The 15,579-nt window shown below is 42.7% G+C and overlaps 1 protein-coding gene across 1 annotated transcript in view; it reads right to left on the minus strand.

Annotated features, from left to right (window-relative positions):
* Window positions 1-450: 450 nt before the first annotated feature.
* Window positions 451-15,579, minus strand: part of LOC109486987 — a 15,613-nt gene continuing 484 nt past the window's right edge. Inside the window, exons 2-25 of the mRNA XM_019790904.1 lie at window positions 15,127-15,266; window positions 14,662-14,837; window positions 14,375-14,538; window positions 13,998-14,111; window positions 13,140-13,354; window positions 11,533-11,688; window positions 11,109-11,257; window positions 10,338-10,495; window positions 9,401-9,648; window positions 8,360-8,515; window positions 7,935-8,092; window positions 7,069-7,238; window positions 6,539-6,735; window positions 5,923-5,992; window positions 5,569-5,706; window positions 5,002-5,277; window positions 3,948-4,129; window positions 3,508-3,677; window positions 3,052-3,154; window positions 2,742-2,881; window positions 1,845-1,953; window positions 1,353-1,554; window positions 919-1,062; window positions 451-521 (exon numbers count right to left, since the gene is read on the minus strand). Coding sequence (XP_019646463.1) covers window positions 451-521; window positions 919-1,062; window positions 1,353-1,554; window positions 1,845-1,953; window positions 2,742-2,881; window positions 3,052-3,154; window positions 3,508-3,677; window positions 3,948-4,129; window positions 5,002-5,277; window positions 5,569-5,706; window positions 5,923-5,992; window positions 6,539-6,735; window positions 7,069-7,238; window positions 7,935-8,092; window positions 8,360-8,515; window positions 9,401-9,648; window positions 10,338-10,495; window positions 11,109-11,257; window positions 11,533-11,688; window positions 13,140-13,354; window positions 13,998-14,111; window positions 14,375-14,538; window positions 14,662-14,837; window positions 15,127-15,266 — 3,806 coding nt within the window. The remainder of the gene's footprint in view (window positions 522-918; window positions 1,063-1,352; window positions 1,555-1,844; window positions 1,954-2,741; window positions 2,882-3,051; window positions 3,155-3,507; window positions 3,678-3,947; window positions 4,130-5,001; window positions 5,278-5,568; window positions 5,707-5,922; window positions 5,993-6,538; window positions 6,736-7,068; window positions 7,239-7,934; window positions 8,093-8,359; window positions 8,516-9,400; window positions 9,649-10,337; window positions 10,496-11,108; window positions 11,258-11,532; window positions 11,689-13,139; window positions 13,355-13,997; window positions 14,112-14,374; window positions 14,539-14,661; window positions 14,838-15,126; window positions 15,267-15,579) is intronic.

Raw genomic sequence — 15,579 nt, forward strand, 5'->3', positions numbered from 1 at the left:
GGTATGATGATAACGTCCATTACAGCATCTCTATTTTTTTATATGAAGAGTTTATACTGTTCTTTATGATGAAAAAGTTCACGAAGTTTAGATAGAAGAAAGCCTATGCTATTGGTGTATGAGATAAAGTTCCCTACCCTGTCTCTAACTATAGACGGGGAGTCTTTTCTTTTGTTGGTCTGCTGCTTGGTATGCTGATTAAGGTCAATTAACTGAAGAATATTTTCTATTACGAATATTGCCAAACTCTAGCCTCCTTAGCTGTGCCCCCAAAAGACCCCCAGATACAAATAGAAGTGATATGACAGAGGAAAAAAGCGCACTATGAAGGCTGCCTCAAGAGCCCAGTTGTAGAACGTGCTAAGAAGGCTAGTCAAGATTACAAGCAAGCTTAAGAATTGTACATTGTTTCTGTATGTTTAGCTGTGGTCCTGGTGGAAGGAGAACGCTCTAGGCTTTTGTGTCAGCAATGTCAGCCTTGCTCATCTTTCCCCAACTCTGGTATGCGTAGTTATCCAGTCCTGACAGAGAAAACAGAATCCACTCATCAAAACGGTGCCGCAATCCACAGACACATATTAAGGCCACGCATACTTATTGTAATAGTTACATAGCATCGACGGAGCGCTATATTCAGCATTTCCAGTCTGCTAGAATACAAATCTTACTTCTTTGTCTAGTGGATAGTATTCTAATAACGAGTTTTCAGAAGTCGAAACCTGCGAGTTTACTTAAAACGTCTAAAGCAGAAGGTGGTTTGCAGTTTACAAGAAAGATGCTTAATCAGTATCTACTTTCCTTTCTTGGATGAAACATATAGATGCAAAATAACTGATTCAATATCTACTATACTGATTATAAGTTGGTATCAAATATCAACTTGTCACAAAGTGATAGAACAAAACTACAGGGACTTACCGACAGTGTCGTCATCGCGCTTCTTCCTCCCTAAGGCCAGACCGCCACGTGTCTTCAGACCCACGGCCACGATCAGAAGCACCATGATCCCGGCAACTCCAACAGCCGCTCCCACCGCGGTACCCAGCGGTACTCCGGCTGGCCCTGTGCAACAAGAGAAACGATTATAAAGTTTGCCTTAAGTGGATCTTTATTTTGTCATGTTTCTCACCATCAAGCACCAATAGACAAAGATCCAAATACAAGCACAATATAGGCAGCATCTAGAACAACAAAATGCAAAAAATGCTTCCACATGTCCTACTATATTTTCAGAAACCCAAATTTCAAGAACACATTGAGATATGTGTTTGTTTAGCTTTATGGGCAGTCATTCTCAAAATAGATTATTTTCGTCTTCCTTACTGCTCGCAGAAACGTATTTCATCATTTACCTATTCCTGCTTCTCCGGACTGCACCTGGAACGGTCCTTGGGTGATGTCCGCCTGCTTGTCCCTGCTGCTCTCCCGGCGAACCCTGCCCTCCGTCCCGTCTGAGACGGCTCGCCTGCGCCGTGCTGGCGGGATGCAGCCCTGTTTGCACCGAGAGTCAGGGTCGTCCTTGAAGCAGATAATCATGGTGCAGTGGAAGTAAACCTGAGAAATAATGGAATATGTCATTTGCAATCATAAACAGCAGTTACCAGATCCAAACTTCCGCCAAGCTTTTTGAACATATGTTTTTTCTTTTAGTTTTTTGTACATGAGTACATGCATGTACTCGTGCTGGTACATGCATGCACTCAAACTCATGATGCTATATAATGAAAATGTGCTTTAGAAGAGCTTGTCATTGAGATATATGGCATAAACCACTGTAATCATCACCAAGCATTTAACCACCCATATCTTCCCGACCCACCAGTCACCACAAAGTGACATTTTACCAGGCTGGGGTCGAGAGCGTTGGGAAACGTGAAGGCGGCCACGCTGTAGTACAGAGCCTTGTCGTTAGAAAGTTCATCGGCCTTTTGTAGAGTTTCATCAACCTGACAGCTGCAGATTCAGATGGAACAAGTCATTTATAGCCAGACCCTTCCATATTGAAAGGTAAACTAAAAGGCATACTATTGCATAAAGAACGAACCAACCAACCAACCAACGAACAAAACCACTAAACGACCAACCAACCAAACAAACCACTAAACAGCCAACCAACTAGCCAACCAACCAAGCAACCAACCAACTTATCACCAACCAACGTATCACTAACATTAAAACAAATAATAAAAAAAATCCAAGGTACCCAACAAAGCTTCCACCCAACTAGCCAATAAGCCATGCGGACTCTCAGCTAGCCAGATAAGAGGCCAAGCAACAAACTAACCAACTAGGCAGCCAAAGTCACCCACCACAACCAAATGACCAACTAGCCAAGAAACCGGTCAGCAAGCCAGCCAGCTAGTTACTTAGTAGCCAGACATCAAACCAATCAAGCCAACAGACTATAGGCAACCAAAATCACCCACCTACAACAACCAAATGACAAACTAGCTAAGAAACCGGTCAACTAGCCAGTCAGCTACTTATTTCGTAGCCAGAATCAAACCAAGCAAACCAACAAGCTATAGGCAGTCCAAATCAGCCACCTTCAACAACCAAATGACAAACTAGCCAAGAAACCGGTCAGCTAGCCAGCCAGCCAGCTAATTATACTTAGTAGCCAGACAACAAACCAAGCAGCAAACTAACTAACTAGGCAGCCAAGATTATCCACCTATCGCAACCAAACAACCAAAGTTCTAAGTAATCAAATATCTAAGCAAATGTAGTCAAACACGTACCCATCGTCGATAATGCTGACCCTAGGAGAGTCGTCCGGGTTGGTGGTGGGAGTGGAGACACAGTCACGGGCGAACAGCTCCAGGTTGTCCAGCGGTGACGCCACGCTCAGGCCGAAGTGAAGACGGTCGGATGGTGAGACCTGGGGTGTGTAAGATCAGTCTCTCTCTTAGTTCATTAGGTCGAACGACTGCAGTCAATTGTAAGATTGCTCAAGTACAAGGCCGTTATCTGGTTTGTTGTTTCCTTAGGTGTTATTGTCAGACTACTGAATGACAGTAGTCAGTAAGGAGAAAGGTAAACTTTTCTGACCTTAATCGGGAAATCAGAACTCTCGTAGGTTGCAAGAAAGTCTTCCGAAGTGAACATATGCATCTCTATGGTGAAACTGTTGTTCGCGTCAACGATTTGAATTCTGCAAGGAGATTGCAAAACTGGTTAAAGAGGTAGTAAACCTGAATCCTTCACTACTTTGCATTGTTAACAGACTTCAAATCCGATAATTTCAACCAAGGGAGAATAGAATAGTTAAAATTATTCGTGTGTAAAAGAAATTACTGCTTGTCAAAGAGCAATAGTCGTAGACTTGTACACACATGATGGGTACAATCCCGTTTATCTAAACCTGTTTAAGAAGATATAAGAGTCATTAAAGACACCTCGTTCCTTTCGGCAGTACGTCAGAAGTATTCTACGTATCAAGTTGCTTCGAATCCGCAAGTCTCGGTTAAACATAAAGCATATTTAGGCCACAAGGCAGGGTCCTACCGAGGAGAGGGGATGTTATACATGATGGCTCCACCAGAAACGTTGCGCTGACGGAGGAACTCGCACTGGAAGGGCAGGTTTACCGGCTGGCCACGTACAGCACCGTTGTCGTAAGTCACTTGGCTGGCAATGACTTCGTTGGAGAAGATGAATTTGTCGTCTCCTGAGGTCTGAGGAAACATAAGAGACACGGCAACCAAAAGATGCATCAATTTGAAAGGGATAAAGCACAGAACCTCAAATCAGTTGGCTTAAAAAAGGTACCTGTCATATATACAGAACAATTTTAAGTGAAGCAAATTGTTTTGGACCTGGTCCACTTAGCCGATGCCATTTTACAGTGCACAGGTACATTTCACAGTAGGTCTCAGAAAATCTAAAGATGACCACTTGAGTTAACAACACTCTAGGTTGGGAGGAACTGAGGTTTTCTGTCCTACCTCCTGCCGGGTTCCACACTCCTGCAGGTGTGTCTCCAACTTAAAGACGTCTTCGTCCTCAGTAGCTCCACAGTCGGGGTCCAACAGGTGCAGGTTCTCCACATTTACAGCCGGCAGCGCCGCACGGGGGATGGACAGACTCATACTGTCCTGGTTGCACACTACGTTCACCACAACCGGATCTGGAACAGCAAAAAAAAAAAAAATGTTGTTTTTAGAGCTGTGTACCGGTACGCAGTACCGATACTGTACCGGAAAAATTGATTAGGTACAGGTCCAAAATACCTACTCCCTCAGTACCGGTACTGTACCTAAACAATTTCACACCAATTTTATGCCTATTTGTGACCTCAAATGTGTATAAAGGTGGTTAACAATGGGTCCCTGTGTAAGGACAGCGTGTTCATGAAAACAAAACACTTAGTTTTGCCTATATTTTATCTGAGCATTCGCCATAAACAAAGAATAAACCTTAACAATCAAGTTTATTTATGTTTTTTTGTTATTGAAGGAGTTCAGAAGACCATATAAATTGGTCGAATTGTTCAGGTACAGGTTCAGGTCCGGACCTGTACCTAAACCTGTGTACCTGTACCTGTACCTGTACCTAAAATTTGTTTAGGTACACAGCTCTAGTTGTTTTCCTTTGCACCATGTATAACCACGTTGGTATGCAGGGAGAATAATTCGAGAAGATTCCATTTTAACTACATGACTAGCATCAAACCCTAAGCTAAGAAACAGTTACATTCAAAATCCCAATGGCACCTTTTTTTAACAAAGTCTTCTAACAATACATGAACATAAAGAACTGCAAGCAGCACATCTGAATGCGAGAACCGAAACGGAAAAACATTACAAAACAATACAATGAACTACAATCCCTGGTAGCAGGAAATTTGTGATTTTGGATTGGAACCCCTAACCTTCTGATCCAGAGGTTTAAGCAATGTTTAAGCATTGGCCAATGATACACCATCAAACTCTATATGCACTGTAGCACAAACCCCTGCTTGGCCCAGCGTTCAATGCATCAGTAATTCACATCACCGACCTGTGGTGTATGTGCCCCTGATCTCCCCGTTTTTCTGGTCGTCCTCGCCAAAAGAAGTGAGCGTGAGGGTGTATTCCGTGTCTGCAAACAGTCCCTGCACGGTTGCCGAGGTGACTCCGATTTCTGGTGCGGGGAAGAGGTCCTGGTACGAGCCCGACCCGTCTGCTGGCTGGTAGCGGAGCCTGTAGCGCAAGACCGGACTCCCCACGACTGTCCAGGAAACGGTGAGATGACCAATCCCGGCATCAACGAGGGTCAGCCCCGAGAGTATTCCCCCTGGAAATGTATGGTATACTGCTTAACAATGATGAAACATTGGACTCCAGAGCAACAGCAATCTATTGTCAGTGCTGCATACTATAATCTCAATCCTCATGCTGATTCAGACATATTTCAACTCTGAAATCATTAGTAATGTAGCATAAATAGGCGCGTGGTTAGCCTAATAAGGACTCTCTCAAACAAACGCTGAAAGGAATACATAGAGGTATAATCTTCTATGTCTATCACATTAATCATTCAATGTATTAACGCACATCTTCATCTTTGATGTAGTAGAACTATTACCTGTGCATCCGGCTCCATCTATATCTCCATCTCCCTCATACCCAGTGGCACAGGTACAAGTTGCACCGGTCCCAGGGGCTGGAACGTCTTTGCATTCGGCATTGGCGACGCACGGGTTGGGAACGCATCCGTCAATTTCTACAGAATGGCAAATAAAGTACGTGCACTATGGGACCTTTTCGGTATAGACTGACAAATTCTCTGTTACTCATAAAGAATACTGCAAGCATGGACGTCTAACTAACAATGAGCTGCATTAATTTTAGAATGACTTTGCTACATACTATTGGGTTAAAATGTTACGTTCTACTACCTGGTCAGGAACGCATGCTTCAGGATTTCTGATTCTCTCACCTTCACAGACGACCGTGTTTCCTGCATGGCATTCGCATTCCTCACCATTATCTTCCCAGACTGCTCCAAGCTAAAATTGCGTGAAATGGTAATGAGTTTAGCTGAAGCTGTAGTATGACATGTCCAGCGCAAAATGTCACTATTATCCTGCATACATCTACATGCTGTAGAATTGTAATTACAACACCACTGCCTCATTAAAAACTGCATCTACAAATTATCTTTACCACGCAAACCCATCCATTATGTGTGTCTATTTTATATGCCATGAATTCATCTAGCAAATTCAGATATTTGTTGACTTTTGACAATCCATACATTGTGAATATAGGACAGTTTTTTAAAGAATGTCTAAACGTAAGAAATTCTTTTAATGATTGTATAAGCGCCTTTTCATCCCATATCACCTAGTATTGTACTACGTAGACTGATTTGTTAGATTTGTTCTGTCATTTCTGCCATACTTTGTACCTTGTACATTGTTGCGTGATAAAAGTCAATCTTCTATAGTAAAGAATATATATTAAACAAAGACAGCTTTTAAATCCGAGCTGACATATTCAGGGTGGTGGCTTGCAGCAAAGATATTTTGCCATTCAATATCAATCACACTTACCTTATGGTAGTATCCACCATTGCTGCTGCAACCACAGTCCGCTTGAGGTACGCAGTCCAGTCCACTTTGCACGTAGCCTGGATTGCACTCACAGCCTTCATAACATGCCTCGCAGTTGCCTGGGTTGGGGTTCGCGCAGGTTGCAGGGCAGGCGGTTGCACATGACGAGTACCTGCTGTTTGCCGGGCAATCCAGAGCTATAAACAACAAAGATAGAGTTAATTCCAGGTGTTAGATTTTTGAGAATACAGAACTTGACCTACATCCATGGCAGGAAATACAATGCGGTCGTCACTGTCAGTAAAATATCTGTTCAATCTAAGGCACAGTTTGCGCCATGGCGGATGGTTGTCTAGTCTTTAGTTGACGGATCTATAAGAAAGTCTAAGGCTCATAACAATCAAAAGATTGAATCTGAGAACGGAACTTACGACAGAGTTCTGACGTTCGCCAAGTAAAGGAGGGCACGCCGGCACCGATGCAGGAGTGATAGTATGCCGCCAGGTTCGCACAAAGGAACACTCCCTGACCCTGCGTTGCACACTCGTCGAAGACGCAGGTTTCAAAGTGCCTCTGGGGATCCACAACGCCATGGCAAGCAGCAAACGGGCCGTTTGGATCTTTGTGCACGTTACACGGGTCCGAATGAATTGGGTCACACGCTTCTTGGGTCTGACGTTTCCCGCGCCGGGCATGGCAACTGAGGTGGACAGATAAGGTCAAGGCAATCATGGAAACACGGAATTATAGATTTTTTAAATAATTATATAAAGAGTATTAGCGTAAAGTTCTCACATTAGTTATCGATTATTGCAACTGTCATTAACTACATTACGTCAAAATTGTAAAGTAGAACAGTAGATTCCTATAATATAATTCTCGTAATTTTATATTTTGGGAAACTGTATAGAATTCCAAAACAAAACACCATTTACAATCCACTCCATTGTAACTCACTCACGTACTCACTCTCTCCCACAGTTTAATCAGCCGTTGGGGCTGCACTGCATAATTGCACTGCGGTATATTTCGGGGTATTGTCAAGGCTTTGTTCCGATTACATCGTATAACGACCCAGAGCTACAAATAAAAGTTAGCAAATACTGCCTTAATGGGCAGTCGAGTGTTTGTATAAAGACACTAGACATATCGAAAAGTTTTATTTATTTCATTCACTAAGGCTATGTTTTACGGGATTTGTGTTTTGTGTGCTTGTGAGCATCATGATATGCATACCTCGTGAAGTTAGGGATGCATCTTGATGATATTTAGTACGTCAGTTGTAAAGGTTAACACAGATTGATAATCATGGACACAACTGATGAAAGAACACGTTACGGTAGTTTCCAATTTCAAAGTATTTCAAAATATTTCAATTAACATAGTTTGTATCCACATAACATTCGTATTGCTGTCGGTCTCCCAGCTGTTCCCGATCTCGTCCACGTTGGAGGCGATGTTTCCGTTCGGCATCACAAGGTCATCGGTCCCCATGGTGTTGTAGTTCCCGCACAGTCCACACATCATGTTCCGGTAGTTAGCCGGAATCGTCACCTGTAGCAGTGCCATATGGGAGTTACATGTATTTCTCCCCATGCCTGTTTAAGCATACAGTGATTTTAATCTTGTTTTGTTGAATTGATGGCAGTTATTTGAATTAGTTTCTGCACAGCACCACATCATTTTAGAAGCAAAAAGCGCTCAAACTGTCTTAACACAGCAATACGGGATCGATAAAGCTGACTGTGCAGAACATGGAAAATCACTACAGCTGCACATCACAAATGGACAACACTCATGTTCTGTCTGAAATGTGCTTACCTCAATTCTGTCAACTCCATCGTAGAGAACCACCACGCACAACTCTGACAACTCTACTCGGACATAGATGCCGCTCAGGGTAACTTGGATCTTGCCCATAGCTTGACTAAAGGGAGGCGTGGCGGGGATAGCGTTATTGGTCGACGGTACTGTCACCTTGTTTGAAGAAAACGTTGCAATGCGTTATCAAGAGGCGGAGTAAGTTGCGCAACATAATTAACTGCAACGTTTATCTAAAATCTTGGGACATCATATGTTTCAAAAACTGTTTAAACATTACCAGCGATGCACTTTGTCGGACAGTTTCAAAAGTGAAGACCGTATACCGGGAATCTTCACACTAAAGCTGTCTGCAACTTGACGATTTCCGAAACAATTTACTATCAACTTCCACAGGGATCAAACAATCTGCATTTGCAGGGAGTAACTTGTATAGCCCTCTATTGTGATGTGATATAATATAGCATTAGAACCTTTATGTTTCATTTAAGGTGTTACGACACCAAAAATAATTAGCGTTACTTAAAAACTATTTGTTCTTATCTAATGACAATCATTATTGTATGTTGTTATATACCATTAGTGCAATTTGATCAGTTACTGTTATAATGATGTGCCATTCAATTAATGTTTTTGAGGGAAGATCCCGGACAGGAACAACAAGAAGTCGGAGATTTTAAACCTCCGGAAGGTTTTTGGAAATTTTGTGGCTCGATTGATGGTCTGTTGTGCTTTCAAGGTCTGGGATTTAGTGAATGACTTGTTTTTTTTCAATTTTGCGAATTCCTCTGTCTACCTCTATGTATTTTCCCACTGCCACCCAGCAAACACTCTCAATGCCAATTTTCTACGTGCGGTCAGCGTCTGAGACATTATCTTTCCTTTTTATTGTACTTGGGGACCCCCCTCCTTCCTTCGTCACCCAACAGTACAGACACATAGCCAATAAAATACAAGTACAATTACAAACACACTCACTGACAAACACACACACACACACAAAACAGCACCTTCGTGCCCGAAGGTAATAAACCCACTTACCGTCACAACTTTGCCTTGGCCAATCGCGATTTCGTACCCGTATGCCAACACGTACACTTGGCGCACACTTGAAACGAATGGGTTCTCGGGATTTGGAACCTGTTGCACTTCTATGTTGAAGTCACCTCCGTCTCCGCAGTCCTTGGCGAACGTGTATCTGCATGGACCCTGGAAGTCATAATACTTTCCGTTGAACGTCTTGTAGTGTGGATCTCCCCACGCAATGCAGGTCGCATTTTCCGTGCACGCTGTTAAAAAAGACAGGATTGTAACGTAAGGGTGTAAATGCAGCGACATGAATTGACTACGTTTGGCTAGCTAGCTTTTTAGAACACTGATGAGATTTTTTTACGTAGTATATCTTTTTTTCTATTTATAGAAAAAAATGAAATGAGTTGAGGAATTCATACCTCTGTGATACACTTTTTTCAATCGTACCAAAAAAACCTTTGATTAACATTACATTAATTATCTTCTCGGTTTTATTTTTTCAAACTCTCTTACCTTTACAGAAGATCGTGTTTCCTGCATGGCATTGACATTGATCACCACTTAATTCCCAGACTGCTCCGAGCTAGAATTCCGTGAAATGGTAATAAGTTTAGCTAAAGCAACAGTATAAATAGTAGTACAGCACCACTGCCTGCTTGGAAGTTACATTCTAATCCATCTTATTTGATGCAAGGTTACTCATGCTGGGTGTCTTTTGCAAATGAAATCATATAAATTAATCAAATGTTACATCGAAAAATTGTAAGTAACAGCTGTAATATTGAGGGTAATGACTTACAGCAAGGATACTTTGTCATACACAATAAACCACACTTACCGCGTGGTAGTATCCATCTTTGTCGGTGCAACCACAGTCCGCTTGAGGTACGCAGTCCAGTCCACTTTGCACGTAGCCTGGATTGCACTCACAGCCTTCATAACATGCCTCGCAGTTGCCTGGGTTGGGGTTCGCGCAGGTTGCAGGGCAGGCGGTTGCACATGATGAGTACGTGCTGTTTGCCGGGCAATTCATAGCTGTCGAAGACAAAGAGTTTGTTCTCGCTGTTAAATTGCAATGTTAGGAATATAGAACTACAGCTCCATCTACAACAGGGAATACATTGTCGATGTCATCAACAATAAACCATTCGTTCATAGTCTCAGGCACAGTTTGCGAAATGGTGGTTTATCGTCAAGTCTTTTCTTGATAGATGTGTAAGAAGGTTTGAAACACATAAAAGTTGAATAACATTAGATTGAGTCTGAAAACAAAACTTACGACAGAGGTCAGAAGACCGCCAAGTGAATGGAGAAACGCCGGTGCCAATACAGGCGTCGTAGTATGACCCAAGGCTCGCACAAAGGCCCCGGCCCCGAGTCGCACATGTGTCATAGACGCAGCTTTCATAGTAAATCTGAGGATCCACATCGCCATGACAAACAGCAAACGGGCCGTTTGTGTCTGTAAGCACGTTGCACGGGTCCGAGTAGATCGGATTACACGGTCCTTGGGTCGGGGGCTCACCGGTAGGGCGGTCACCATAACAACTGAAGTGGGCAGAAAATGTGACGTCGTAATCATGGAAAGACTTTGTAAATGGACGGTAATTATAGCCTTTTTAAAGATAACCTGTATTGAACTACGTACATTTCTAACATTTGTTATGCGCGGGAACTTCCTGGGCTAAGCCCTTTTTAGAAAGCAAACATAACATACGTATTGCTGTCGGTCTCCCAGCTGTTCCCGAACTCGTTCACGTTGGAGGCGATGTTTCCGTTCGGCATCACAAGGTCGTCGGTCCCCATGTTGTTGTAGTTCCCGCACAGTCCACACATCATGTTCTGGTAGCTACTCGGAATCTTCACCTGTAGCAGCGTTATATAAGCATTGTTATTTATGTATTCCCTAAGATCTCTACTTAGCATATAAGGACCTTGAGTTAATGACAGCTATACTGGTTAGTTACTGTACATCACGATTTTCGATTTTCTTTTACAAGGGAAAATCACTATAGATGTCTAAACACAACAATACGGAATCGATAAAGCTGAGTGTGAACACCATACCAGACCCTAGAATCACTTCAACTGTACACCGTGCCAAATGGACAATAGTCATAAGCTATCTGAAATGTACTGACCTCAACTGTCTCCTTCCCATCGTAGAGAATCACCACGCACAATACTGTCAACTCTACTCGGACAAACTTTCCGCTCAGTGTGACTTGGATCTTGCCCATTGCTTGGCTGAAGGGAGGCGTGGTGGTGACGGTAGCCATTGGTGGCGGCCCTTTCACCTTGAGGAAAACATTGCAGTTTGTTATTAATTTTCGAAGCTTGGTAAGTTCTGCCTACCTGCCTAAATGATCAAGCCAGAACTGGCCCCTTGCTCCTCTTCATTTGTTCCCTCCAGGCAACACGGTCCTTAGCCTTTTTTCTGCAAACTTGAGGGACTATCCAGTATCATTAACTAGTTTGTCCCGCCTTTTTTTCGGGGATCTTCATCTAGGTTTGGAGTTGTCACAGTCTTGGTGGTAGGCACCGTATACAAATAAATCTGGGGTCTTTTCTGAATATGGCCAAATCACCTCAGCCTTCTTTTACGGATTTCATGGTAAGTAGCGCAACAAAATTGTTAAAAACGACGTTTATCTCAAATCTTGGGACATCCTATGTTGCCAGTGATGCATTTGCCAAACAGTTTTAGCGTGAAGAGCGTTTACCAGGAATCTACATACTAAAATTGTCCACACTTTAACGATTCCACGAACTATTTACTTCAACATGAATCAAACACGTGCTTTTGCAGAAAAATACCCATTATATGTCCCGGAAGGTTTTTGGAAATTGTGTGGCTCGATCGGCACAACCAGAGAGATGGTCTGTTGTACTTTCAAGGGGTCTAGGTTTTTGTGAATTCCTCGTCTTATTCATTATAATTGTGAACTTCGCTTATCTAATTTTTAAATGTTTTCCCACTGGTACCAAGCCAACACTCTCACTGCCAATTTCCTGCTGGTTCCTTGTCAGTCCCTGAGACATTATCTTTCCGTGTCTGACCTTTTTTATTGTGCGTGGGGAATCCCCCCCCCCCCTTCACACCCAACTGTAGAGACACAAGTACGCTTACAAACACACTCACTGACAAACACACCCAAAGCAATGCCTTCGTGCCCGAAGGTAATAAACCCACTAACCGTCACAACTTTGCCTTGGCCAATCGCGATTTCGTACCCGTATGCCAACACGTAAACTTCGCGCACGTATGAAACGGTTGGGTTCCAGGGTGATGGGACTTGTTGTACTTCAACAGTAAAATCACTGCTGTTTCCACATTTTGCGGCGAACGTGTATCTGCACGGACCCTGGAAATCGTATTCCCTTCCGTCAAACGTCGTGATGTGCGGATCTCCCCATGCAGTGCAGGTCGCTTTTTCATCCGTGCATACTGTTAAAAACGACACGGTAAGCCAGTATATACAGCGATATGAATTAATCAATTGATCGCGTTTTGCTACCTTGCTGTCTATCTAGGAAAAGACCATTAATGGATATTTTTGCTTTCAATTATAGACATACCTAACTGACAAATGAATCCCTGTGGGAGACTGCACTGTTCATCATTCCATTCGTCGGTGGATCGAAAATTGGCCACGGCACAGTCTTCGCCCCCGTTAGAATTGTTCGGTTCACCGGGGTACCAGTTGGAATAGCCGGATGACGCCAGGGTTTGGCCGTCTGCGAATACCCACTGCCCTTCGTTCACGGTGTCAGTCAGACCAATCCAGCGTACTTCAGCTCCTCCCAGATTGTAGATGAAGGTGCTGATCGCGTCGTTCTTCGGCATGGCTAGCAGTCCCCCGTCCGCGGCACACGTTTGACTAGCCACATCGTACGGCTTTGGGTCAGCAAAGTCCTTGTAGAAAACTCCGTCAAAACTGACGTAGTCTGCTATTGGACACACTGTAAAAAGGTAACGAGAATAGGGGGCTTAACAAAACATGTCATTCACCAACTAACTGTTAGTATTAAATAATGCTGTTGACTGTATACATCCACTGACACTATCTATTTGAAAATCTAAGGTGGGTTTTTAGCACATGTTGCAAAAAAACAATACTACTGTCTTTCAAAGATGAACACAAATTGTCTCTTGGGCAAGCTGTTTAAAACGACACGATAAGACCAAAAGAAGCTTAGCTACCAAGTGAACTTTCTTATTCCTCCAAATACTACAATCCCCCCTTCCTTTTTTCTTTGCACATCTAGAACGATCACCAAGCAACGGGGAGCAAAATGTAGGGTAGTAATTTTATAACCACGCAACTCCCCTAAGGTCCCGCATACCCCTAATCATGAATATCTGCTGTGATTTTATTATTTAACCTCTTTGAAAGAAAATGTCTGTAAGAGAAACGCCCCCTGTAGTTACAACATTAGCTGCTAGACAGCTAGGATACACCTGCCACAAAATGAAGACCGCTGCATGTTCAGGACAAGCGACAGAAACACAGGAAGTTATACCATAAATACCGCCTGAATGCTTATAACAAACCATTGGTATAATAAGACACCATATCTGTCAACAAACGATAATAACACTAACCACAGCGGGTGCCATCTTCACTAAGAGATTGTCCATCAGGGCAGGAGCACAGCACGTTGTTTCCGGGCGTGTCGATGTAGATGACCATCCGATCGGCCGTTGCAATATCGTCCCCTGAATAAAGTAAAATAATGGAATTATATGGGATATCAAACAGGAAGTCTTAAGTTTTCGTCTTAAGTGATTGTCCTAACATGCTTAAAGCAGTGGATATACACAAGTGAAAAGATAGCGATTTTCCATATGTTTTGGTCAGCGATAGATGAAATCATTGCATTCATAAAACTTGCCAAATAATTGCCAAATATGAAAAGTCAGCCTAACAATTGCCAGTCTAGACACGGACACGAATAGGGATAGTTAATTAGTGGACGCACCGTTAAAGTTAGCGTAGCCTGAAGTTTTAGAAAAACGGATGTAAGGCAGCTGATCTTCGGGGACTTGCTCCCATGGGCATATTTCGTGCGGACCGCCGTCGGCCACTACAAGCCAACCAGCGTCATTGGGGCAACCACCCCAGTTACGATTGATGTAAAAAGACCTGCAACAAGGAAAGCCGTGTATCAATTAACACAATTAATCCTATTAGTCTGGACGTCGTAAAGTTATACGTCATATAGGCCTTAATACGGTACGAAGTTTATTTACAAGGCGCAAGATTTACCTCTTAAACTGTGGGGCTCCTCTGATCGAGAAGAAGTTTTGAGTCTCGGTGTTGATGTCGTTCCAAGGAGATGAGAGCAGAAGAGACCTGGAGAACCAGCTGAACTTGTCTGTGTTTGTCCCATTAAAAATGAGCTCTACATTTCCGGTGGAGTTAAACTCCAATACGACTTTTACCTGCAAAAGATGGCAATTGTATTTCTCGACAAAAAGTTCTTCCTTGTTAAGTAATAGTTAATTCCACGTATTGAGAACAAATTTGAATGCTTCAATCCAAGCCTAAGTTTAATTACATTTAATGGTATGCCCTAGAGTATAGTTGATGACAATACACAAAAATAATGATACAACGAAAGTTGTGCACGATTGTCTTACATCAAAATGATCAGTTACACTTATGTTGTCGTTTTTTACCAAACTATTGGTATGCGACAATTCAAACAAAACAAAATAAGGAGAAACTTACCCTCTGGATGTTGAGCGATTCCCAATGCTCTACAACCGGGCACCTGAAGTGGCGGACAGGTGCACCAGGACCGGCACTCCAGGCGTCGTAAACGGTCTGTCCCGTTCCTTTCACGGTGGAGAAAACTTCCAGCCATGGAACTGTGAACAGATGTTTCCATCGTTTGTGAATAATGTAAATTTCATTTCGTGTAAGTATTGGTGTTCCTTTACCATGTAATCTGTTATATGTATGTTTCTATTTTGTGTAATCTAAACCCTATAGGTAGATTAAGACTAATTTTTAGAAGTCACAAGTATGAAATTCCAATCATTTTTCACCATAAACCCACAATTATGTAAACACTGGAAGTAGAGAACCAATTTACAAGTTACTATGCAAATTAAGAAGTCATATAACGGGACCGGTATGCTATTTCGTTAACTTCGCGCTAAAGTTAAGGTTAATATATAT

This window comes from Branchiostoma belcheri, unplaced genomic scaffold, assembly GCF_001625305.1.
Source record: "Branchiostoma belcheri isolate BF01 breed outbred unplaced genomic scaffold, Haploidv18h27 scaffold85, whole genome shotgun sequence".
Taxonomy (NCBI): Eukaryota; Metazoa; Chordata; class Leptocardii; order Amphioxiformes; family Branchiostomatidae; genus Branchiostoma; species Branchiostoma belcheri.